Source organism: Larimichthys crocea, chromosome X (assembly GCF_000972845.2).
Source record: "Larimichthys crocea isolate SSNF chromosome X, L_crocea_2.0, whole genome shotgun sequence".
NCBI lineage: Eukaryota > Metazoa > Chordata > Actinopteri > Sciaenidae > Larimichthys > Larimichthys crocea.
In genome coordinates this window covers 22,381,622-22,407,792 of record NC_040020.1, presented here as the reverse complement: position 1 = coordinate 22,407,792, position 26,171 = coordinate 22,381,622, and the positions used below count along the sequence as shown (strand labels likewise).

The window sequence follows — 26,171 nt, the reverse complement described above, 5'->3', positions numbered from 1 at the left end:
AGTCACATTTATTCCCAAATGAAAGCCGCTGTAGTGAAGCAGGGTCAGAAAAAAAAAATCTAAGAAGCCATAATAACAGTAAAATTGCCTGCTTGAGAAGTGCAGGTTTGATTCATCTCTGTTCAGCACATCACATTGTCCATAAAGTACAGGACAAAGTGTGGGAGTATCACTAACAAGCTCCTTGGTAACCTGAGGCGTGGGCGTTGCAACCAATTTTATAATTTCATGGAGTTAATCAGCACAGGTCAGAAATGTATATAGCTCAGGGCAAGATGCCCTTGAAATGTCAAAAACTGCCTGTGAAAGGCCCATCACAAAAGAGCAAACTGAGGGCCTGAGTACTGGGAATCCACTCACTTAAAAAGATAAAGACTATCCTTATCACCCGACTGACTCTAAAAAGTTATCTGTTGAGAGGCCGTTTAAGCATTATTAATAGTTAATGTATATTTAAAGCAGTAGTGAGTCTTATCAAATGTTAAGCTTTGTAGTGATGTTCCTCTACAGTATCTAGCCTGACAGTGAAAAATCTAGAGTGTGCATTAGGACACATATTTTGGAGATCTGTGACTAATATCATAAATACTTTTCCCCACTTTGCACATATGCTCTTATATTTTCCGTTTTTATTTTTTTTAGGAGCACAACATATAAGTGTCATCAGTAAAATTGGTATCGTGTGTCTTAGAATGGCATGTGGGATTAATAAATACATATAACACCATAATATATAGCTCACAGTTAATGACTACATTTACTCTGCTTCTGGGTCTTGTTGCAGATGTATGTGGGGCAGGATGTCAATAAAATGGTAATACTAAAGAGATGGATGGATGGATCATAGAACACAATGCAGTGCATCATCACTTTAGTTTAACAGGACAGGAGAAAAGAGCAGTGTTCCCTCACCCTCCATCTCTGTCCCAGTCATACACCTCCACCTTAATGCTCCTGTAGGGAAAGAGAAGAGGGGTGAGGGAAGGAGAAGAAAATCCCATTAAAAAAACTATTAGTGCCTCTGATTTACAATCTTTCTGCTTAAAAAGCTGGCAACTGGTCTGTGGAAGGCTGGGGTCCAACAGTGAGTGGACAAGTCCACCTAATGCAGAATGGTAGATTACAGAGCAGTTTTCTGGAGGTCATTATCACTATAGCCTGGTGTAAGCCAAAGAAATAAGAAAAGAATTATAACAAGATAAAAAGAAAAATTCAGAAGCATTCAGAAAACACTGCTGTGCAAGGTCAATATACCACTGTATTCATTAAAAGAACATTAAAGGTCTGGTATGTTAGATTTAGAGGGAGCTATTTACAGAATACCACAGAAAAGGAATATAATATTCATAACTATGTTTTCATGTCATGTTTGTGGGTCCTCTTCACAGAGTCTGCCATGTTCCACCTCCATGTTTCTACAGTAGCCCTGGTTGTTTCTACTAAATGTTAGGAACAGGAGAGTGAGGAGAGGAAGTTGCAATCTCAAACTACACTGCTAGATAAAATCTACACATTTGACCTTTAACTACCTCAAATGATAAACTTTTCTGATGCGAATGAATAAGTACATTTCTTACCTAGTCAACTTATAGACACACATTTTGGGTCTATAAGCTAAATTCATCCAAGATTTCTAATGCAGCAAAGTTCAACTTGCTCTAAGTCATTAGAAACACAGCAAGCACAGTAGAGTGGTACCCTCATAGCGCCTCGAGGAGACAATGGCTCAGGAGATAGAGTGGGATGTCCACTGATCAAACAGCTGGGGGTCCAATATCCACCTCCTCTTGTCCACATGTCAATGTGTCCTTGGGCAAGACATTAGACTATACAAGACACTGCTCTCAATGGTCATAGCAGCACCTTGGGTGGTAGTTTACTGCCACTGGCGTGCGTGTGTGTGTGTGTGTATGTGTGTTGTGTGTGAAGGGGTGATTGAGCACCAAAAACCATGTAGTGCTTTAAATAAAAATAAATAAATATAATACATAAATGTAGCCATTTGCCCTGTTTGTACAAGTGTATACAGGAGCTGATGAAGCTTTCAGTGATAAGAAGCTTGACCAACTCTGCTTACTGCTACATTAGCTAAGGTGGTGAAGAGTGAAATAATAAAATAATAAAAGATATTTTTTCCTGTGTACCTTTTGCAATTTTTCTCCTATTCGGAGGTATTTGTCAAATACATGTAAAGTATCGTATATATCTAAATCTCTCTTTCCGTTTACTAAGTGTAAACACTGTCAATGAAGTGTTTGTGTCTGTGGGACTCCTACTGTCTCTTACTGTACCTGTCATAGTCTCCGTTACACAGCGCCCTGACAGGAATTTTAAACGCCTGCCACACCGGATCCAAAGTATTCTTCACCACTTCTGTTTTGTGGCAGATGGTATATCTGTGAGACATACAAAAATGTTAACAGGTGACAAATTCCCATTAAAGTCCAACTGAAATCACATTTAGTCATCCATATTTGTAGGAGAAATAATGTCAATGTGTTTTTAAATGCTTTTATGCGTCTATCTTTGGGGAATTTTTAGAATTGCTCCCATTCGTCTCATTTGTGGGGCTTGTTGGTGAACCGCTGTAGCTGGCAAGCTAACTGTTAGTCAGTGTGGGTTAGTGTTAGTCAGGCATAACAGCTACCAAATCTTTCGTAGTTGCGGATCTGCAACTATGGGTTCACCATTTGGGCTTCTGATTTTTTTTTTTCAGCAGATACGTGTGCAATATCTTTGTCATTAAGTGGGGTGTGATGTTAAAAGCATTTCATAAAGAACAAAATCTTTGGGTTAAATAACCAATTCCTGTTCTTTTTTCTGCGGCACCTAGTCTGGCTCTTTGTAGCAGTGGCGTGCTGCTGTTATACTCCGCGGCTGAACATTTAGGCTGCATCAGTAAATACCCACCTGCACAAAAAGAGAATGTGTCTTCACTAAGACGCTGAAGTCGACTTGAATAAAAGCATCTGCGGGGCGAAAAGAAACTGCGACCTCCACACACAGTTTTCACTTAACTTCATCTTATCCATCTTTTCTTCCTTTTTTCCCTCTTGTCAACTGTCCTTTTATCCCTGCTCATCATCACTGATTCTGCTGCTTCCTCCCGTTAACGGCTGAACGACATAAGTTACATATAGCACCAAGAGTTATGTAACCTCATATAGGCAATGTAGATCCTATATCCACTGTATAGGAGCTTTTTGGAGCATGAAAAATCAGGCTCAGGGACTATATGCATTTCAGGCACCTTTACACTGTCTGTGTGTGTGTGTGTGTGTGTGTGTGTGTGTGTGTGTGTAAAACTGAGCTAGCTGCTTTTGTTAATTCATCAAGTTGATGCCCACAAATACCACGGGGAAGCTGCTTGTTAACTTACGATCCGTCTTCGTTGCTGCGGTAAAATACGAGGAAAGGGTCAGATTTTCCAAAGAAGTCCTTCTTATCCAGCTTGTTGCCACAAAACTGCAGCATCACTGACTCCTGAAAGGGAAGGAAGTGACCAAGATAAAGACGTTACACAGCTTCAGGTGTCATAGAGTTTACACTTTAGATACTGCTGTTAAATAGCTGTAAAACATTCTGTTTGTGACCATTTTAAAAGTCGTTCAATCCGTCTGTTTTTGTATTATTACTTAAATGTATGTCTGGCACAATGAATTCATATTAATACTCTGTAGGTTATGGTATGTTATGTTATGTTATGTTAAAAAGGATAAAACATGTATTTGGAAAATGTTGATATTTCCACTCGATGAGCTCTCTCTCCACCAAGCTCCAAAACAGAGAATAGAAAATTAAATCAAGATTATCAGGCTTAATTTCTCCCTCGAACACTCTGGGACTTTCATATTATTGTCATCATATCATCCATAAATCTAATTAATGATGTGCAATTAATGATATGTTTAAACAAAGTGGTGTAATTAAGTTTTTTGGCACAACGAAATTCTCTGTGTTAATTAAACTCTTTACTTTGTTTCCCTGGGTGCCTTTGGAAAGCACACACAGTCTGTTTCATTCTTTATTATTACAGTTGGAGAACAAATAAACAAAAAAGCAAAACTAGGACTTCTCTGATGGCTGCAATGCAGTTGGCATATAAAGATATTGGCACATCTGTCTCTTTTACAATGTGACATATTGATGTATTAACATTTGATGTTTTGACCTTCAAAAAAAAAATCTACTATCCCGCTTCACTGTAGCTCCACTAGAAATATCTTGTTGTACAGTGATGTACCCGCGGGATGCAGGAACACCAACAAACAACAACAATGGTCCAAGTGAAGCCACGACAACAGTGTCAAACACTCTGCTGTGTCTTTAACCAGTCCTCTTACACTGGTTGACACTGATGCCATGAACAAAAGTAGAATAAAAAAACAAACCTCATATGTGCAAAGGTTATTAGAGATCTGTTAAAGTAACCATACCCTGATAAAATAAAGCACAGTATTTATTCTGTGCCAGTATTTGAAGCTTGACGTAAGGTGGTATTTTTAGAAAATAGCTTTTAGATAATACACTCATGTCTCTAATTGCAGTGACATTTCTGGTGTTATAGCAACACCACTGCCTAACAAATCATGTCTTACATTCTTAAAGCAATACAGTCTCAGTGCTAAAATGCACTGAAGGAAAGAGAGCTACATGGTCAAAAGTTTGAGTTTATCAGTTTGTTTGCACGTGCAAAAAAATGGCCTCTCAGTGTACATCTGATTTTCTCCATATTAGCAAAGTCGAAAAATATTTTATCCATGAGTGATGACAAAGGTCTTTTTATGATTTGATATTTCAGGTGTAAGGGCGACTCTGAATACGGCAGTGATTGCAGACAGTGTGATAGAGACAGAAGTCATTTGCAAAATCGTATTGAGGATGTCCAACCAAAAGTTATAAACGGAAGGGCATGTCCAAAGCAAATGGAAAGAGGAAGCTGGATACAGATGAAATTTGTCACTGACATTGAATTTACATTGTAGCAACCCATGCCTAGCAGATATAAAGGAAGAACACTGATGTGAGAGATGTTTCTAATATTCTGTCCACCCTCCTTGACATAAGGTGAAGGTAGGATTTAGCAGCGCTTTTCAAAGAGTTTTCAAAGTCTGATACTGAGGCCCCCCCTCACACCCTCTAAGTTTACTTGTTTAGTTTTGTTTAATTCCTGGATCCTATAGATAGTCAACATTTGAACCAAGATAGCCTTATATTGATGTTTATAACAACAAACACATGAAAAAGGTTTGTTTGAAGGCATTTATCCATCTCATTTATCCGACTGTGGGAAAGGTGGAGAAATCGTACAATTCCCCTAAAGTAATGTATCCCTTTAACCATATCACACACATTTAGGTCATTCTACATGATCAGCTTTTGATAAATAATCTAACAGCTCAGGTAATATTTTTTCACCTGCATTCACTGAGCCTCCCCTGGAACAGTTTGGAGCCCCCCTGGGGAGACCCACCTCCCACGCTGAACACCTCTGATCTAGACTGCACTAGTTTTATCTAGGTGAACCTGATAAACTGGCAGCTGAATGTATGTAGTGTATCTGTGCATGTATGCATCTGTGTGTTTGCATCAGTCCAAGAGGGCATTAATGTATGAGTTTGTATAAAATTGCTTGTAATTACAGCATTTTAATGACATTTTATGGCTAAATCCCGTATTACAACCAGACTTGTCATCAACAACCCTGAGTAATTAGCAAAGTTTTTAGTTTTTAACTGTGTGGAGTGCCAGATGGGTCATGCCTGTCACTTTGTAGGATAGGAAGAGCCGGATATTTGGGCTAATTAGAGGGCTAAGTATCTGAAATTCTACTTCAAATGAATCAACGGGGGAATCAACAAACAGACTCTTACCCTGCAGTTGCTCAGCTCTTCTGCTCTCACTATGATGGTTCCACATTTCTTCCCCGGGATCCCGCTAGAAAAAAGATAAAACAAAATATTTCAATTTAAACTGCATTCATGCAGCCAGCCTCAAGAAATGGGCTTGAGACAGGTAGGACAATGGTTTGACGCAACTAATTAGCAACAGTATATTGTATTACAGTTCATTTTTTCTTTTTTATATTGTCTTCTTTTCTTTTCCAAAAAAACAAACTACAAAAGCTTTTTACACAACTGTGCTGAATGACCCGGTTTCCTGAAACATAGCACTGTACACAGTACATACAAGCTCATTATTTCAGAATGACATTGATTCTACTGTACATAATCCATAATGATTTGTTCATTACACTGCATATACAGTACATATGCATTATAATACTGTATGGATTCTAATCTCTCATGATAAAGCACCTCTAATTAATGAATGTTGAAGAAAAAAGGACATGTAATCACATCCAGTGACATTTCAGCTGCATTGTTTGTTTATATCCTGAGCTGGTGAAGTGTAACATTGAGCCAATAAAGCTAAGGGAGACTGATCACTATAAATAGACCAAATGAATGCCACAGACCTCGGGCCTGATTCAGAACCAGGAAGGGGAGAGATAATTTCATTTGGCTAAGTACTGTCCAGTAATGGCAGAGAGAGCCCACAATAACACATGTGGAGAAAGTGATGGCAAATTGAAGCGAGGCTTTGATAATCCCCCGTCACCTGAGACACATCGCCGTCCTTTGATGCACAGCAAAGAATTCAGTGAAATTAATTCACTGTATGAGCAGAGAGATAGCTCAGTAAGGGGGCAGATAGAAAAATGTCACAGAGAGAGGGAGTGGGAACAAGAAAGAGATGGATAGAGTGACAGAGGCAAAGAGAGAAAGAAGAGTCACTAGAAAGATGAAGGAGTGGATGAGAGGCAATTGAGTGAAGGCCGAGTGAGGCTGAAACCACCGAAATGGGATTTTACAATGCGATACCCTTTTGTGCTGATAATCAACATCTTATTTGTAATAACAGTGATATATTTTAGATTCTAGACCAAAAAGGCAGTGTGCGCCTGTAAAGTGGTGCAGGCACTTCGACATGTATGGGTTTAAAACACTGACATAAATCGCGTACACGTAATGAGACCCACATGTGCACAAATCAAACATCTGCCCGTGCATATTGTTTTTTCGAGCACTTTCAAAGCACTCGTGAGCTATTTTGTATCCTGCATCTCTGCTCCCTGGAACAATATGGTAGCCTGCGAGGAGAAAAACGCTTGTCCACTCGCAACACTTTCCCCTGCTTGAGTGGGTTTGTTTTTTTTGTTGGTGGTTTTTGTCAGTAAGGAGGCAGGCCTGGGGGCATGCCAATCACCATTGTATCCCCTAATATAATTGGTTGAGCGAATTCGCCAATTGGACAGCAAGGTTCAGTTTAACCAGGATAAAGATCCACATTATCTCGCTGTATTTTCAAATACACCATGCTTATGAATAAAAATAATCTTATTACAATAATAGATTTAGTTTAAGGGACACTATATGTATAAGGCGTTCTGTATATGTTTCTGTTATATGTCTATATGAATGTCTGCGCTCGGAAAAACAATATGCACGAGCAGATGTTTGATTTGTGCGCGCACGGGTCTCATTGCGTGTACGCAATTTATGTCAGTGTTCCCATACAGATGACGTAACAGTACATCCTGCCTGGCCAGCATTGTGCGTGAGCAACTCTCAGAAGAGCTGAGAAGGAATTGAAGTGACTCATTCGGATGTACAGTCTAGGTGCAAGTAGGAGAAGCAGGAGGAACACTACATTTTCAGTGGGCTGCGTAGCCAGGAAGTACGTATTAGGCAGGATTTGTGTCCGGTATCCAGTTCTATCATACATGCATCATCAGCTCTGGAAAGAAAATGATGTGTTATGATACACTATGTATTTTTAATGTAACATTTCCTTAATTATCAGTTTTATCTGAGGTAAAGTTGATAACTCAACAAAACTTCTATACCACTTTTGCTCACAGTAGCTAAATTATCTGAAAACTATGTCACTAACCTACATATAAAATGTACTGTTCATGTACGGCTCAAACATATATGCTTAAAAATGTGGTGTATACATAAAATATACCCATATATTACCTAATCAGACTGCATCCAGAAGACAAAGTCTGTGTAAAGGCAATTCTGTGATTTCTTTCAAAATACATTAAATATGTTGGAAAATAGTTGCCAAAAACATGTGATGGGCAGTCCAGGTTTTTGTGGGCGGTCCTAAAGGGTGGCTTGATGACACACTGAGGTCACCCTGAGCTTACCCCTGCACCCCTAGCAGAGAGATAGAGATGAATTCATCTCGCTTAGAGTGTTTCAGAGTTAGTCATGTCATTTTCTGAACTCATCTGACACGTTTCAGTCACTTCAAAATGGCTGCTTGGCTGCTCCATCAAGTGGGTGTGGATTCAGCTCATTCAGCACACACCCCCCCACAGTCCTGGAGCTCAGAATACTGCTCATTTTTATATCTAATAGGTGGTTAATACACCATGTTCCAAATTATTATGCAAATTACATTTTCTCAGAGTTTCCCAAATAGTTTTCAAGTCATCAACCATTAGAGTATAATTCAGATTTTATTGAACAAACCTCCCAATGATAACAGTATTTTTTTCAAAAAACTCAGAATGCACTGTTCCAAATTAGTTGTAAAGAGATTAAAGATTAAAAATGGTCATTTGTTGAATTTGCAGCATTAGGAGGTCATATAAATTAAATCAAAAGTTATTTCAATCAAAAACATCTTAACAGGCCAAGTTGCAGGTTAACATAGGACCCCTTCATTGATATCACTTTCACAATTCTTGCATCCATTGAACATCCATTGAGTTCTTGGAGAGTTTCTGCTTTAATGTCTTTGCAGGATATCAGAATAGCCCCCCAGAGCTGCTGCTTGGATGTGAACTGCCTCCCACCCTCAAATCTTTTGCTTGATGATGCTCCAAAGGTTCTCAATAGGGTTGAGGTCAGGGGAAGAAGGGGGCCACACCATGAGCTTCTCTCCTTCTATCCCCATAGCAGCCAATGACTCAGAGGTATTCTTTGCAGCATGAGATGGTGCATTGTCATGCATAAAGATGATTTTGCTATGGAAGGCACATTCTTTTTGTACCACAAAAGAAAGTGGTCAGTCAAAAACTCTACATACTTTGCCGAGGTCATTTTTACACCGTCAGGGACCCTAGAGGGGCCTACCAGCTCTCTCCCCATGATTCCGGCCCAAGACATGACTCCACCACCTCCTTGCTGACGTATCAGCCTTGTTGGGACATGGTGGCCATTCACCAACCATCCATTACTCCATCCATCTGGACCATCAAGGGTTGCATGGCACTCATCCGTAAACAAAACTGTTTGAAAATTAGTCTTCATGTATTCCTGAGCCCACTGCACTGTTTCTGCTTGTGAGCATTGTTTAGGGGTGGCCGAATAGTAGGTTTATGCACACTTGCAAACTTCTTGAGGATCCTACACCTTAAGGTTCGCGGGACTCCAGAAGCACCAGCAGCTTTAAATACCTGTTTGCTGCTTTGTAATGGCATTTTAGCAGCTGCTCTCTTAATCCTATGAATTTGTCTGGCAGAAACCTCCCTTATTATGCCTTTGTCTGCACGAACCCGCTTGTGCTCTGAATTAGCGACAAATTTCTCCACTGTACGATGATCACGCATAAGTTTTCGAGAAATATCCAATGTTTTCATACCTTGTCCAAGGTAGTGCACAATTTCACGCTTTTCAGCAGCAGAGAGATTCTTTTTCTTTCCCATATTGCTTGAAACCTGTGGCATGCTTAATAATGTGGAACATCCTTCTTAAGTAGTTTTCCTTTGATTGGGCTCACCTGGCAAACTAATTATCACAGGTGTCTGAGATTGATTTCAATGATCCAAAGAGCCCTGAGACACAATACCATCCATCAGTTTAATTGAAAAACAAACAAAAACAAAAATGTTTATGCCACTTAAATCAAATTTGCATAATAATTTGGAACACGGTGTAACACTCTCTTCTTTGGTCTGACAAACTCAGAACACATTCATTCTTACTTTACACAGACTTTAAACATGTATTTTGTTTAAAAAGTGAAGCCAAAGAGTGAGCCTTTTTTTTTTTTCCTTCACTATCGAGAGTTGCACAGATGCAGCACCAGTCAGGCAGGATGTATGGACAGGCTGTACAGCGGATCATAAATGTGTTACATCATCTGTAAATGCATCTGGTACTACACCTGCACCATATTCTAAATTGTTTGTTTTGTTTTTTTCTGCATCAAGATTAGTTTTTACAAAACACAAAGTGATTTCTTTGTAGAAAAAACAAAGTTTAGTTTGCTTTCTTTATCATCATTAATCTCTCTTTATGTAAAGATGAACACAAATGAATGAACTCAAAAAGCAGCAGCTTTGTGATTCACTATTCGCTACCCAAAGTGGTACACCCCAGCTACTGTACCTTGATTCCTCGCTCTGTCTGTCGATGTGTCTGAGCATCAGTCGTTGAACACAAATGATACAATGCTACAAAGCATGTCTGTTGCGTGTTGCTCTATAGACAGCCAAATATCTGTAGGAATTACGTTTGCACTAGAAAGTTCAGATTTACACCAAATACCAACTCATGTTGGCCGAGCTGGTAAGACATACAGATTAAGACCTGTTGAATTCTGGCCCAAAAACATAAAATGTCACTGACTGTTTAAACCCTCATTTCCTGTCACCTCCCCATGTACAGTTTCAATTAGAAAATGCCCAAAAACATGCCCCACAAGAAAATTTCCACTTTTAGAGCTTTCCAGCTCATTTCAACTTTAATGCTGGAAACATGTCCTGTCACAGACCTGCAATTAATATGGCTGTTTTTGCTATTTCAACTATAATGATAATCTTTCCCTGATATTACACATACCTTAAACATAGCATGATGTGCACATATTGTATACTGAATGTTGCCAATGAATAACATCTATCATCACAAAGATTGTAACTGTCAGACATAATTTATGGTTCTGTTCTGTCTGGCCATAGGCTTTTAACAAGCAGTCTTAGGATGCATGAAGCATATTTTCTGTTCAAATATGTGCAATGTGTTCATGAGAAAGCAGCAAAAACACCCTCTAACAATGGTAAGAAAGCCATTTAAAAAGTCCTACATTTGAGCTGGATACAGATCCAGGGCACCTTCATACTTTCACCAAAAGAAGCAGCAGCAAAAGAAAGTTGATGACAGATCTGTGTGTCACAGACTGTGCCGTGAAATGTTCCCCCGTCCCTGAAGTTCATTTATATCAAACAAAAATGTCTTAAAAAATGGATAAACAAAACATAGGAAACATGCAGGTACAGTATGCACACACACATACACACACACACATACACACACAAAACAGACCTGAGTGAATGACTGTAGGCAGAGGTGATTACATAACTCAGCGACAGCGACACATTCTTACATCATATTTCTTGCGTGTCATTCTTCAACAGGCCCATTCAACTTCAACCACTCATTGATTCTGCCACACACACACACACAAACATGCACTGACATACAGAGAGATGTGGATGTAAACACCAGTACAGTCACAGACACTGGACACCACTGGTCCAGCAGTGTGTGTCAGAGGATGATGGCTCGTTGCCTCAGGAGGACAAAACAAAAACAACAACAAATTGCTCTCTTCAGTAAGCTCACGATGATGCTGCAGTTCTGCTCCGTGTGTTAGAGGACAGTGTGGTCCATCAGAAAACTGTCTTATGAGGAGCCTTACATGTGTATATCTGTTATAAATGGCCACTGGTGAAGTTTGCTAAGGGTGATGTTGGGATGATGGTATGTTGTCAGGCCGGTATAGTCAGTGGGGGAGGAAGTATTCAGTTCCTCTGATTAAAGGCCCAATGTGTCAGATTTAAGGGGCTCTAGTTACAGAAGATGGCAGGAAGATTAGATTAGATAATACTTTATTTATCCCACAACGGGCAAATTCACTTGTTACAGCAGAAAGTGTAATATACACTACAGAAATAGAATCAAATAAAGGGGCAAAAAACAACAGACAAACCACAGACAAGTGTACAGATTCAAAACAACTACTAAGGTAGAATGAAATGAATGAAAAGGATTAAATTAATTAAATATTAGCTTCATAACTATGTTTTCAATAGTGTTTAATCACCTGAAAATAAGAATCATGATGTCTTTGTTAGCTTACAATGAGGCTTTTATATCTCAAGACCCTGTGGGTCCTCTACCAAAAAGTCCACCATGTTTCTACAGTAGCCCATAATGGATAAATTAAACACTGGCTCTAGACAGAGCCTTTTCTTATTTTTCATACATTTCACAGCCACTCTAATTTCTCCTTTATGTCAGCAAGTACAAGGTGATGCGCAGGGGTTGCAATCAGCAACTACACCAGTAAAAGTACTAATACCACACTATAAGAAATAAGGAACGGTCCTGCATTCAAAATGTTGCTAGAAGTATGTTGAGGAAAATTTTCTTAGTGCAGACAATTTTTAACTATATTTTTATTTTATTTATAACAAGACATCACTTCTGAGCTCTTTCTATTGTTTTGTCAGACAATTGTACTAGTAGTACTAATAATCCCTCTGAAATGTAGTACAGAGAGTAGGGATAAAACGTGGTGTGGAAAGTAAAGTAAGTAAACTACAATACACCAAATTTGTATTTATAACTTAATCATAACTTAAGTGAATGCAGCTAGTTGCACTTGTTTCTGTGCTAACCTGTTTGGAGGATTTCTGCTTTATGGTCTTCGATATTTGGTGCTACAGACAGACAGTTAGAAATGATTGATATTTGATTCTCACCCCTACTCCAAGTTAGGAGAGAACTTTACTCTGTAGTTGTGTCATCAAACCTTTTGTTGATGATATTTACAAGTAATCATGCTAACAAATGTTTTACAAAGAAGTTTTGATTGGAAACAGGAAGAGAAAGAGTGGGAAGTGAAAGACTTCCTGTGCACAAAAGGATGATTTCTAAGCTAAGACCAACCACACATAGAGCAGCAAATGTGAAATCTTTCATGAACTGGTTTAATCATAAATTGTTTTACTAATTAGCAAAAATCAGACATTTATTCATATGAAGATGTCCCTGATTATTTCTCCAGCCTTCAGTTGAAGCTTCATCTCAGTTTAGGCTTCTCACCACTGACATCTTCCCTTTGGGTGAACTGTCCCTTTTCACTACACACTGTTTACCATCTCAACATGTTTACAGTCTATCATTAGGCCTGCTGCTGTTTAACTATTCATCTCATTTGGCTGATGGAGACAGTGTACACTTTCATCAACATCTTGGCTCATTTTCATGCCCCTGCTTTGCTTCAAAGACAAACAATGGCAAGTGATCTTAAAATAACATGCTGATTTCCTGTTCATACCACTGGAACAGAATCTAAAATCAAAACATGATCCCAAACAGCTTTTTGTGCCACCTAATGATAGTGGCTCTATGATTAAAGTAATGCAATACAAGTCTGTTTGCCCCTTCGTTTTCAATTATGAGGCCAATTAAAAAAGTAGTGAGTGTGTTTGTTAGTTTGTTGGTGCGTGTGTGTGTGTGCAATGTGTACTACTTACATCAAAGGTTTTTCCAAGCGGCTTCCCAGCGAGCCAACGATCTCACCTAGCGTACAGAACGCCTGGCCCAGGAAGTCCTGCATGTGTGAAAAACATGCAAGCATAAGCACATGAAAGAGAAATGCAGAGATATTTAAAGGTGGAAAAGCAGACCTATGCATTTTATACATACTGTATGTATGTATGGATGAATATTTCTCCATTTGGCATTCAAAACCAACATGCTAAAGCAGAAGCAGTGAGAAACTTAAAGTGTATTTACCTGTGAAAATTCAAAATAATCCAATAAATATTTTCAACTGAGCTCATTCTTATGAATTGTTGCTTCATCCTGTTCTAGTGACATCATTTTCCTCACTGATAGTTTATGTTTTTCATCTTTTCAGTCATTCTTTAAGCAGAAATTTCAAACATTCTCTGGTTCCACATTGTCAAACATAATGATTTGATTTACTTTGTGATATATGATAAAAAACTGAATATATTGAATAAAATGTAAACTGATGATTCTTTGGTTTTGGTCTGTTGGTGAGATCAACCATCATCAGTCATTATAAATGGGCATTTGTCACACTTTTCTGACATTTTCCAAACAATAATTCATTGATTAATTGAGAATCCAATCATTTCATCATTTAATCAGCAGATTAACCTATATTGATAATAATTGCTGAAGCCCTTCCGCCTCTTTTTTATCATAATATCTTTGTCATTTAATACAAACAAGATGAAGCTATTTATGTGTTTGACTGATGCTTCAGTCTGACTGAACAAAGAGCCATCATCCAGATCAGCAGGGACATGTGGAGAAAAGAAGACAAAGCTGTTCAAATACAACAACAAAAAAAACAAGGAAGAAGGATTGGACGAGCAATTAAACTGAACAAATTTAAAGTCATATTTTCATTCATCGTTGAATGTCTTCCTTTCTCTTTTCTAAGCCCAGTATGCAGAAGATCCTGTGTCCTCTTGAGACCAGAGAGGATTAAGTTTGGGGAGGAGCAGCCTTTGGCCAGCAAGAAGAGCAAAGCAGAAAGAGGGCAGGGGGTATAAAAACTCTGTTTACAACAGACAAGGAGTGATTGTTCACGCACTGATACTGAGGCATCCCCTACCAGATTGTGTATGCATGTGTACGTGTGTGTGTGTGTGTGTGTGTGTGTGTGAGTAAGTGTGTGTGCACAGTTGTCTGCGTGTGTGTGTAAAAGTGCTTGACAGATGAGCCATGTTGAGTCCGGCGGGCAGAAAGCTGCTCCAAAGATCTTTGCCGGTGCTGAGCAAATTTCTCCCCCAGCCGAGGTCTTGAAACAAAAAGAGATGACAAAACCGCTCTGGCCTTTCCATAAGAAGTGTGCTGCTAGCAAACAGCCTTGGCTGAGCGCCTGCTATGCCTCAGAAATCGAAGGCTAGAGGCTGAGGGGCTTCAGATTAATGGGCTCAGTGGTGGCAGGAAAAAGAAAAGGTTGGGGGGGGGTATCCCCAAGTAAAAAAGGATCACAGCTGAATTCCACCACTCTTACATCCCTTCTTGAAGTCCTTCTGCTCATTAGGCCTACAGACACAGTGCATGTCTTTGTCCTCAAAGTGCTGCAGAGAGTTAAAGTCTGATCTTCATCAGGTCAAAATATACAACAAATGGTTTAACGTATGTTGACAAAGATGATAAGTTTCCTGAGTTTCTGTTACCCCTCATTACTGGATGCATAGATTATGTGAATAGTTCAACCTAAAGGTCAAATTCCACTAGCCATGGATGTGACGTCTTCCATGTACCTGGCCATTAAGGTCATGGTTTCAAACCCCACCAGTCCCTGGAACTTCCCAGAAGAAGTTTCCGCTCAGCTCTAGGGAAAATGCAGTTGTGCTATGTTTGAGGGACGTACAAGCAGCCCAGGCAATTTTCAAAATGAAACACCCTGTGCAAACTGCCGGTCGTAAAAACAGCCAAAAGGGAAACAAATTTACTGCATGGCACATCTACATATTTAGAAGCATATTTAAGACCACATTCACCGCTTCTGAAATCTGGTAGGGTTTGAAGTCACAGTAAAACTAAAAAAAAAAAAAAAAAAGAAAAAGAAAAAATGATTAGAGAAAAGCCTAAAAATGTTGTGGACATCATGTCATGACCCCTTGATCTCAGGTCCTGAACCACAGGCTGGGAGTTACTGTCCAATGGCGCAGCCGGTTGGCCGACAACTTTGAACAGTCTATTGAAAATGGAAAAGTTACAAAAATAACTTTCTCATAACTTTCTCATTTAATAAAAAGAATGAACATTCGCAGTAAAGTCCTGACTGCTCTCAAACAGTCGTGAGGGAACACACAGCCAGTTAACTTAATTACTGCCTGGAAACGAAGAAGCTATTTCCCTGCCTGGATTCGCTTGCTAATCATCGAGTTTAAAATAATGAATACAGACTTTGAAATGAGATTACTGTTTGTAAGAAGGATATTGGGAGGTGTTGTTTAGCTCAGTTGATAGAGCAGCCGCCCCATGTACGAAGGCTCAGTCCTTGCCGCGGCAGCCCAGAGTTAAAATCCGACCTGTAGCTCTTTCCTGCATGTCATTCCCCATCTCTCTCTCCCCACGTTCCTGTCACTCTTCAGCTGTCTCTATCGAAAAATAAAGCTTGGAAATGCCAAAAAATATCTTAAAAAGAAGGATATTGGTGTGTCTTACAACAACGAGAAACAGGAGTAAAGAGAATTGTGCACAGGGCCGTGACAAGCGTCTGTCAGAATCAAAAAGCATCACCGCCCTCATCGACTAGGGAACAGGAAATTCAGCCCTTAATGAGATCTTACTGAATGCTCTGTCTCTGCACATCTTCTCCTACAGCCATACTGTATCTACACAAAGTATGTAAACCATATGGTGCAGGAAAAACATCTGCCGTGATGGGAGGAAAGAGGCATCCTCCAACGCTGGCTCTAAATCTGCCAAGAGAGATACTATACTTGTGTACATTTTTCTCTTGTCTTCCACTTCCTGTTATTTAAAGTCATGAGACAGGGGATAGACTGTGCCCGGACAATGGAGCCATCACTGCGTGCCAGATCTCTAATCCCACACATCCACAGCCTCGACAGGACGCATCCAAGCGTCCTCAGCCTTCATGCTGAGAGTGAGTCGCAGTGCTCACATCGCTCAGCTCTCTCAGTAGATGCTGCCAGGGGGCATGATGGGGTTGGGGCTGAGGAAAAGGACTCCGCCTGCAGTCGGCAATGAGTATGAAGCCGGTTAATAAGAAGGGAGCTGGGGGTGGAGATGGAGCCTGGTTTATAGACTGAACTGGAGCAGGGTGCTGCAGGAGCTTCTGTTTGAACTGAAAGTGAAGGATGGGGCTGTAGGGCAGTGAAATCTGAAGTTACAGCTTTTAAATGATGGCGGAGGTAGAGCTGCACCAAGAAAGGCAGGATGAATAGTGTTTGGAAGTAACTTTAGCCTGCACTCCATCATCAGCGATGACAGGAGGGCACGCAGGATGTTTGCAAAAACTGCACTCTTATGAGAAACAAAGGAAGACCGTCTGATAAGGAATGACAAAGCTGATATCATCTCATCTCTCTATTAAGGCCTGGGAGCACCAACTTGTCTCTAACATTATTTGTTTTAGGATTGGAAAAAGCCTATTGAATAGTATGTTCCTCATCATCCATCTGATCATTTTGATGAGCTATCTCTCCCTTCCCCTTGCTCCTTGCTCTTTTTCAGTTGATGAGTAAATTAACAGCACAACAACATCATAATAGACCTTTTTCACAGCAGCCATTTTGACATGGAATTGTAGGTTCAACACGGTGTTAGCAATGACACTAATTAAGGTTTGGTTCCATTTAGTGCAGCAGAGACTTCTCAGTGAGCCAACATGCAGCACAGCAGCACCCTGACTGTATTTGACCTAAATGAAACCTACTATTTCATGTAGAAATGACTGCTGTGGAGAAGTATACATAGAATGTCAGAAAATCAAGAGTTAAATATAAAACCTTGCAACCTAAACAAGAACATGGAGGAATGAGGCTACCACTAGAGTATTATTATACAGCCCTGTTTCTCACATGATGCTGCAATCCTGCTTATTTAGCAAGTTAGAAGGAGTTAGAGCTGTCAGTGACTGTTGGGATTATATCTGATAAAACCAGTCAAACAGCTCTTTGACAGAGCAAACATCACAACTGTTAGGATGGTGTCCTGATAGTGAGTGCTTCAATACATGGGCAAAAGAAAGATATTACATTTTACTGTACTCTGATACATGAGGAAGATTTTTTAGACAAGGGAGAGGTAGGAATGTATTTCAGCAACAAGATTTTTACCGATTCTTCCAAACGCACCACTATTTTAGGACAATCACAGAAGACATTCATTTGACAAACACAAAGGAAGGTATAATGAACATTTTTATCTGCTTATAACTCAATATAATACTAAGAATATACAACTGTTTTTTAAATAGAAAATCAGGAGAGGCACTTGAAACTTAAAAGAAATGGGACAGTGAAAGCCTCTCTCTGGAGGAGTATTTTATTGGAGTTTTGCCCATTCTTCATCATTCCTCTGAACAAGCGACACTGAACTACTTAATCTGATTGTTGGGGCAATGCCAGACGACAATGCAAATCATGAACTCAAGAAGATGTGTTCAGAGCCTCAGTTCCATTTAATATTCAATGCCTTTAACCTATATAATACCTCATAAATGATAAACTCTGAAGTTTGAAACAACCACAACTGGCAAAAATCTGATATTTTATCATATACAGGATACATAATGCAGAAACTGATGTACATTAAATTTACAAATACGTGGTCAAGGTGTACAGAGGTCAAGACAAGACTGTAGAAATACAACTATGACTGTTAAAAGTCCTGTCAAAAGAATTATCCTATATGACAGTAGAGATGGCTCTGTCTGTAAATCACATGCCTGCCAATAAAAACAAAAAAATGTTACAATTTATTACTCAGTTAAGTCATTTATATACTACTAATTTGCAAAAGCAAATACACTTTTTAAACTTTTTAAATGTCAACCAATGTTGACATTTGTTATTTCATTCATGTTTTCATTGTTTTTTTATGGTTCTGTCACAGTGCTTGGTCCAGGTTCTATAAACAGATATCTGCAGAATCTATGGGCAAGTGACCAAGTTTTTAGCACTGGAAGCTTTCTGGTTTCCGTTTGTCCAGATAGCATTGACCACGTTTGAGCAGACTTTGGTCGTATGAAGGAAAACATTCCATGTAAAGAGCAAAACAGATGGAACACAGTGGTCAAAATACAATATGGCATCATCTGACAACAATTTAACATTTCCTTCTCAGCATTCATATGCATTGATCTGTTTATAAAGATTAGCAGGAATGTGTCTTTCAGTGATAAAGTTGCAGAAAAAGTCTGGATATCTGTTTTCCACTTTCACTTGGTTAAATTGGAACCCCTGAAGTATTGGCGATTGCCCCCAGAGGCTAAATCTAGGAAAAGTGGCTTCTCATTTCTTTTCACTGTTTTATATCAATGCAGATGCAAAGATTTGTTAAATCACACATTTATCTATGGAGGCAATTAAATGTCTATTTCACCACCTTTGTGAGGGTCAACACGCTGATCACAGAGAATCCCATCAGACCTCACAAGGCTAATAAACAAAGGCAAAGACAACTTTATCTAAATCTGTGAAACTGCTGAAGAACAGAACAAGTACCCAAAGAGTTCTTATTATGAAAACAGCTTTCCCACAAGCAAGTTATTGTATGTGATTCTGAGCCTTATGTGCCACACTTTGTCTTCTATTATTATTGCTACTGATAAACACAAAAAACAGCAGGTCAGAAACATTTCTCAGAGGTGGAAGGCTCCTCTGAATGTCTTTGATATGGTCAAAATCCGTAGTCTTTTCACCAGGAGAGTTTAAATGCTTGCACAATTGCTGTGTTCCTGTTATGATACTCTTACCTCTGACATTCCAGTTCAAATCAGCTGCTATTGTACTGCAGGCTAAACATTTGGCTGTATAATATTTCCATGAATGCATGGCTGATTGTTGAGAAGCTGAGGTGAGGGAGATACTCACATGTTTAGAGAGGTTGTCGCTCTTGCAGTCTAAATCATACCTGCAGACAAGAGAAGAGATGACGCATCAGAGTGACAACTGATAGGCTAAAAGCAGGTCTGTGACTGAAAGGCTGCCAAAAAACAAATTAGCGGTCTATGACAAAAGACTCTCTGCCATTAATGCAAGGCACCTCTTCCACTAATCACTGGAAAGAAGCTGCTCAGGTTTAAAGTAGACTTTTGATTATACCCCCAAAAGCTTTGCTGATACGATTTCACACATGACGGTGCAACAATACCAGTGGCCTGAGTATTATTAATGGTTATCGAGTAAGAATCTTAACACCTTACCCAGAAAATCTTCCATTTTAAGGATTGATGTTTTAGTAGCAGCGTTTCATACACAATGGCAAGTCTATTGGTTAGAATTAGAATTTGAATAATTGATGAAAAAAAATCAAGGAGATTTAAAAAAAAAAAAAAAGGAAAAAGACAGATATAATAATAATTAAAGAGAATATAGGAAATGCTGAATGTGATGGATGGATGGATGGATGGTGCTAAAGTTTATGCATCCTGTATTCTTTGCACCGTTATGTAGCATCTCACAGCCAGGCCTGACAGTTTTCATCTGTTCACCTATCACCTGTACAGTTTAAAGATACTTTGAGGTGTTCTGGTGGCTCACCAGGTAGAACACGTGCCAGTGTGAGCTGTGACCTTCCTGCTGTGGGTTTGAGTCTAGCTCATGCTCCATTTTAACATTTAAATTGCATGGGTGTTTGATTGCTTGCATGTCTTTGCTTCAGCTTAGAGTAATGATGCCTCTCACCATCAGTGATCACATTTTGATCACAGTCACAGAGGTTTTACACCAACTGTTCAGGTCTGAGAGTGAACCTCAAATGTCTGGGAATCTCACGTCTTTCTAACTCCACACCTCCAGATTTTTTTTCAATTTCACTCTTGGAGTCTTCAGCCCTAACTGACACTGACTCAAGCGACTTGAGGCAGCATGTCAGACTTCACAGAGCTCTCTCTCACCAAAGACTTTATACAGCTTTTATCACATATGCAGTGGTACTCCCTGTATACAGTCTTTGATGTGTAAAATTGGTGGTGTTCCCCTTCAAAGCATACAAAATTCTCTCTTGTTGTTGTAGGTATATGGCTTCCAGCTGACAACACAGCTGGGCTTGTGAAATATTCGGTCTAAGGATTCAACAATCATAGCTTTCCTGATATGCTTGTCCATCCTCTGTAGAAGCATTCATCCAAAACCATAAGTAACAGCTACACATCCCATCCGCCACTCCAGAGAGCAATTTATCCAGCTTTATTTACTTTCCATAACCTGTCACCTCCCTAAGTGTCTCAGGTGTGTGTGTATGTGCCGCATGCAGCGGAGTGTGTAAATGGGAGAGCCATAGCTTGTCTTTTGCTACAGAAAGCATGCCATGTGTGATAAGGCGCCTGCTGACAAATCTAGGAGACGTTGTGTGGAGGGTTGGGGACCTCCAATACAGGGCTGCCTGTTCCTAATGTATTTCCATAAGAGCAAGGAAACACGCTGCTCTTACACAACATGCCGTCAGCAAAATACACAGGTGCGCTTCTTGCCTCTGTCACTCCCAAATGTTCATAAATGATTAATTTAATCTTATTTAATAATGAGACATGCACAGAGGAGGAAAGAAAAATACCACTGATGTATGATGATTTGGCTGCACATGTTCATGCACACACAAACACAGCTAATGCCAAACACCCATAAAGAGTGTCTGCAGGAGTAGATGTCTCATGGCGCCTCGTGAGGGCACATTTTCTTTGTATGCCTGGGTGTGTGTATGCGGATGACATCACTCTGCATTGGCACTGGGCCAAACAGAATTTCTCTTGGTCCTCTGCTGTCTGTCTTGAGGAGGGGAGTGGCTGCTCAGAGCTCCATTTGAACTGAGCAATGATGACTAATGATGGCACACAAACAAACAAGGCCGGAGAGGCACGCAAACAAAAGACGACAGTGCACTGACACTCAGGCCACGTGTTTTAACAGCCTTACGAAGCATTCAAATGTTCTATTAGCATGTATTCGGTGCTGTAACTGGTCCTGACAGATGATCCTGAACATGGTATTTTATCAAAAATACAGTACTATTACAATAATAGTAATAGTAATACTATTACACTCCTGTTGAGAAAAACAACAGGAGGCAGTATATCAAATCTGAGGTCAGAACTGCTGCTAACTACTAGCTAGTTAGCTCAGATAGCTGTGTACTGTACTGATACAGTTAAGTACAGGAGCCTTGGACTACTGGGGGTGAGGGTTCTTCTGCACTTTTAGACAACTTTTGTGTATGTATTTTCCTCATTGAGCTGTGGCAGAGACATGGTTACTTTTGTAAAAAAAAACTCTTATTTTGAAATGACAGCATGGTGTTAAGTTACTATTTAAATTGCTACTGTCCTTTAAACTGTTCAGTATAAGAGAAAACAGAAGAGCATGCACACAAATCTGTCACCAAAAACTAAATGAGGTTCAGTTAGATGCTACTAGAAGCCGATCTGTAGATGCAATGTAATGCTGTTCATTCATCTCCAGATTAGATGATTTGGAGATGAATGTACAATCAGAGAAATAAAAAGTTATTTGCTGATTGTTTCACAGCAAATAACTTGTAGAAAGCTTGCACCTTTCTGCCATTACTACCATACTGAAGCTTGATATCTGTCATGTACACTTAACACGGGACTCACACAGGAGGCGGAACGGCAGCGGAACGGCAGCGGAACGGCAGCGGAACGGTCCTTTGCCCGGCGTCAACTCACACCGGACGCATATCAGCCGCGGAACGGCAGCGGAGCGAACCGGCCATATTCACGCGAGATCACGCGAGAATCCTGGACGTGTGAGTTGGCCTTTAAGTTATAACACATGATTTCAGCATTGAGGTACAATTAGATTTTGTATCATCATACTAGCCAAGTATGTCTTATTGAGAATAATTATTAAGTTTCAGAGGCATCCCTGTCACCGTGGTAACTTACAGGGCCAGGGGAGAGGGAGAGACGCTTGAATGAAGCCGTGTAAACAGATATACTCCAGACAAAGTTGTTATTTCACACAACAGGAGACTCTCAGCGTCAGACGTGTTTTCACGTGTTGGTAAAACCATACAAACAGGGTCTCAAAATGACAACACAGCTCTGTGACGAAGGCAGAATTGATAACAGTCATTATTAACTGACTCTGAGGTATAATGAATTTTACTACAATAACACTGCAGTTTTATACTCGAATGCAGGAAATGCTTTGTTGCAAAAGATTGGCTTCCTATTTCATACAATTATTTTAGTGTAGGGACTTATCTAGCCACCTTGTTAAGTGTGTTAATAGTTAAGTGCAGTTAGCCATTGCAGACACTATACAGTACATGTACATGAAAAGTAACATAAACTTTCTTTAAAAATATGTTTCTTAATGAATTCAAGGCTCCTTTAAATTGAAAATGGTTCATATATGTACTGATTCTCGATTATCTATACTCTAGAATAAATATCTTAGTATCTAAGTCGATTGAGCTGTAAATTTGTTTTCATCCCTTTTGGAGAATATTTCACTTCATTTTTTTAGGTATTATCTGATTTTACAGCCTTGATTAGACAGCCATGGGGGGTTTCCACTGGCTTCAGTGAACATCTTAAGTTTCAATCCCTCTGTGGAAAAGGGGCACTGAACATAGCCGGCAGTGAGATGAGGGTTAACAGGATTTCCAGGCACGGATAGCAGCAGAGGAAGCAAAGTGTGTCGTGGTTTGGGGTCTTCTAGTAAAGAGAGCGTGGGATGATTCAACAGCAGCTATATTGGCGCTTTGCGGGGAGCTCAGTGCTGTCTGGCTGTATGGATGTCCTGAAGGGAAGCACTGGGTGGAAGTGAGGGAGGTGGAGGTAATGAGGGGCCGTGGGAGCTACATTACAAAAGACTTCCAGACCTCAGGACAGAGGCTGACAAGAGCAGGAGTAACCACTGGTTCTCTAATGAGAAATATGAACGTGTGTGCACGTGTTACAGCTGGACATGAGTGCAAAATAATACCTAATGAGAGTGTAAACGTGCGTCTGTGTGTGAGCAAATGTGCGTGTGTTTTGGGGTATTTTTCTTGTTCTCAGGGCAGGCATGTGTGTGGGCTGGGGCAAGCCATGTCTTCACTGCGAGTGACTGTAGGGCCATTAGTCCAGAGGACAGTAACAGGGCCTGTTGCTCACCCACTCACAACGTGCCCTGCAGGGAGGAAGCTGCACACAACATACACACACATACACTTTCCATCATTTTCCATCTCTTCTCTCCACTGCTTGTCAAAGTTTAATATTTTGCGTGATACTTTGAGAAAGTCTGCTCTATATTCCGCTAGCACACAGGTATACACACACATATTGTAAATATAAATACACACTGAAAACAGTAGTTATTCTTGCCTTGCCAAACACCCAAAAAACAGGCATGCTCACATACAGAGAAATAAACTCACACACCACACATACACAGAACCTTGCTCACGTGTATAATCCCCCAAACAGGCACACAAACAAATACCTGAGCACACATGCCTATGTGCCTATTACACACAGACAGTATATACAACTTAAATACAATATACAGTTAGCACACATACACACAGCCAATAGCTCGCGTCTCTCCTTGACCTTCACTGTAACCTCCTACAGCTTGTAAACAGCATGTGGCCCTGCTGACAGGCCAACAAGTAAACAAACAAAAGAGCTGTTCCATATTTCATGAGCTATCATAGAGAAATACAGTGAATGTGTGTGAGGCTGGAACACAACAGAGAAAAATCCAGATTATCATAATTACTTGGACGGCACGACTTTTATGGTTACATGAGGAAATGTGATTTTTTTTATGTTTAACAGCACAGTGACTCATAAAAAACAGGTGTATCCAATGCGGACTAGAGAACATGTAAATATTCTGCTATCAGCTAGGTGAAATACCTTTCTGTCATAGACCAGAATTCATATTTCACCAGAAATTTGCCTCAACCAAATGTAAATCCACCATGACATAACCAATCAATTTGTGGATAACTTAACTCAGATTTGGCATTATGGACTTTATGGACATTATGGACTATCTTGGTTATTTGGAGCCAGAAGTGACCGTATTTGGCTGGAGTTTAGAACTGGTGGTGAGGTACTGCTCACAAACTTTCATGAAATACTTTCATGAAATCTGCGGCTTCGTGGTCAAACTCGAGGTTGGCAACAGAACAAGTTAATCTCCCTAACCACCATATTCAACATTATGTTCAAATGCTTACAGCCTGTTTATAGCCTGGTACAAAAAACTGTTTTGGTCTCTATGGCTAATTTCCCTGTTCATGACAACTGTACTAAGGGTGAATTTTTATACAACTCAACCATTTCAATTATATTAAAGATTAGTTTTGCATAATTAACAGCATAGCCACTTTTACTGACAGGTGAATGCAGTCACAGTTGGCTTGTTTGAGCACTCAGGCTTCTTTCAGCCCACCTCAGCTACACGTCTTTGCGCATTTTTGGATCAGTGGGGAGCTGGTGGAAGAACGACTGCCAATATGGCGTTAGCTAGTGCCAACGCACACTGAGCTCAGACTCCAGAAACCTCTGGATAACAGGTGGATACCCACCCAGTGCTTAGGGCAATCAATTAAAATTGTATGATCAACTGTGTCAAAAGCCACTTAGGTCTAAAAGGATTAAGAGCTTGCATCTGTTGTTGAAAGAAGGTCATTTGTTACTTTGATAATGGCTTTTTTTGTGAATTGTATCCAAACATATGATTAGAATATAGAAAAAATTATGTTTACCCCAACTCACTTTAACAATGGCGTGTTTGTGCATGTGTGATGAATTCAGTTCATTTTGCCAAATGACCTATCTCAATCCATGTTGACGAAAGTGAAAAATAATTTTTGTATCCGCCCCGAGATTTGGATCTGCTCCAAACTTTAATGCTTTCTTCCCTGGCTCACGATGCACCCTAACCCCACTGACATAACAAACGGCACTGAAACAAAACATACTTGACTGGAGGTAATAAAAACACTGAAAAACGATCACAATCATCAACAAAATGCCAAGTGTATGAGTCACTGTGTGTACTTGGCCCTATTTTGTCTTAAAGCATTGTATGAATGGGGTGAATTCAAATGGAAATACCGGTTAAAAAGTGGCATGAAAACTTGTCTTTTATTAAAGAGGGAGAAGAGTTACATCTCCCTCTGCGGAGACCATGAATATTTCAGTTCTAGCTCAATTTTGCTCAACACTGCGCAGCACTTTCACCCACGCCTGCACAACACACACACAAATACACAAAAACACACACCAACACGCATAAGTCGATTGTTAACTTACAGGTCAAAGCGTAGATTCTGCCTCTCCTCAAAGAAATAGTCCAGGATGAATTTGCGGACAAAGTCGGGGTTGAGGGTGTTGTCGATGACTTCTGTCCTGCCAAACTAGAAGAGAAATTA

At 39.9% G+C, this 26,171-nt stretch overlaps 1 protein-coding gene across 3 annotated transcripts in view; it reads right to left on the bottom strand.

Moving 5' to 3' along the window:
• The window catches only part of LOC104925118 (copine-8), a 70,204-nt gene that overhangs the window by 19,837 nt on the left and 24,196 nt on the right, over positions 1-26,171 (bottom strand). For 2 of the 3 annotated variants that reach the window (XM_027283762.1, XM_019262378.2), the window contains exons 4-10: positions 26,053-26,156; positions 19,646-19,685; positions 13,565-13,641; positions 5,874-5,937; positions 3,380-3,483; positions 2,292-2,396; positions 913-954 (exon numbers count right to left, since the gene is read on the bottom strand). In XM_027283762.1, coding sequence (XP_027139563.1) covers positions 913-954; positions 2,292-2,396; positions 3,380-3,483; positions 5,874-5,937; positions 13,565-13,641; positions 19,646-19,685; positions 26,053-26,156 — 536 coding nt within the window. The remainder of the gene's footprint in view (positions 1-912; positions 955-2,291; positions 2,397-3,379; positions 3,484-5,873; positions 5,938-13,564; positions 13,642-19,645; positions 19,686-26,052; positions 26,157-26,171) is intronic. The other variant, XM_027283763.1, reaches the window with a different exon arrangement.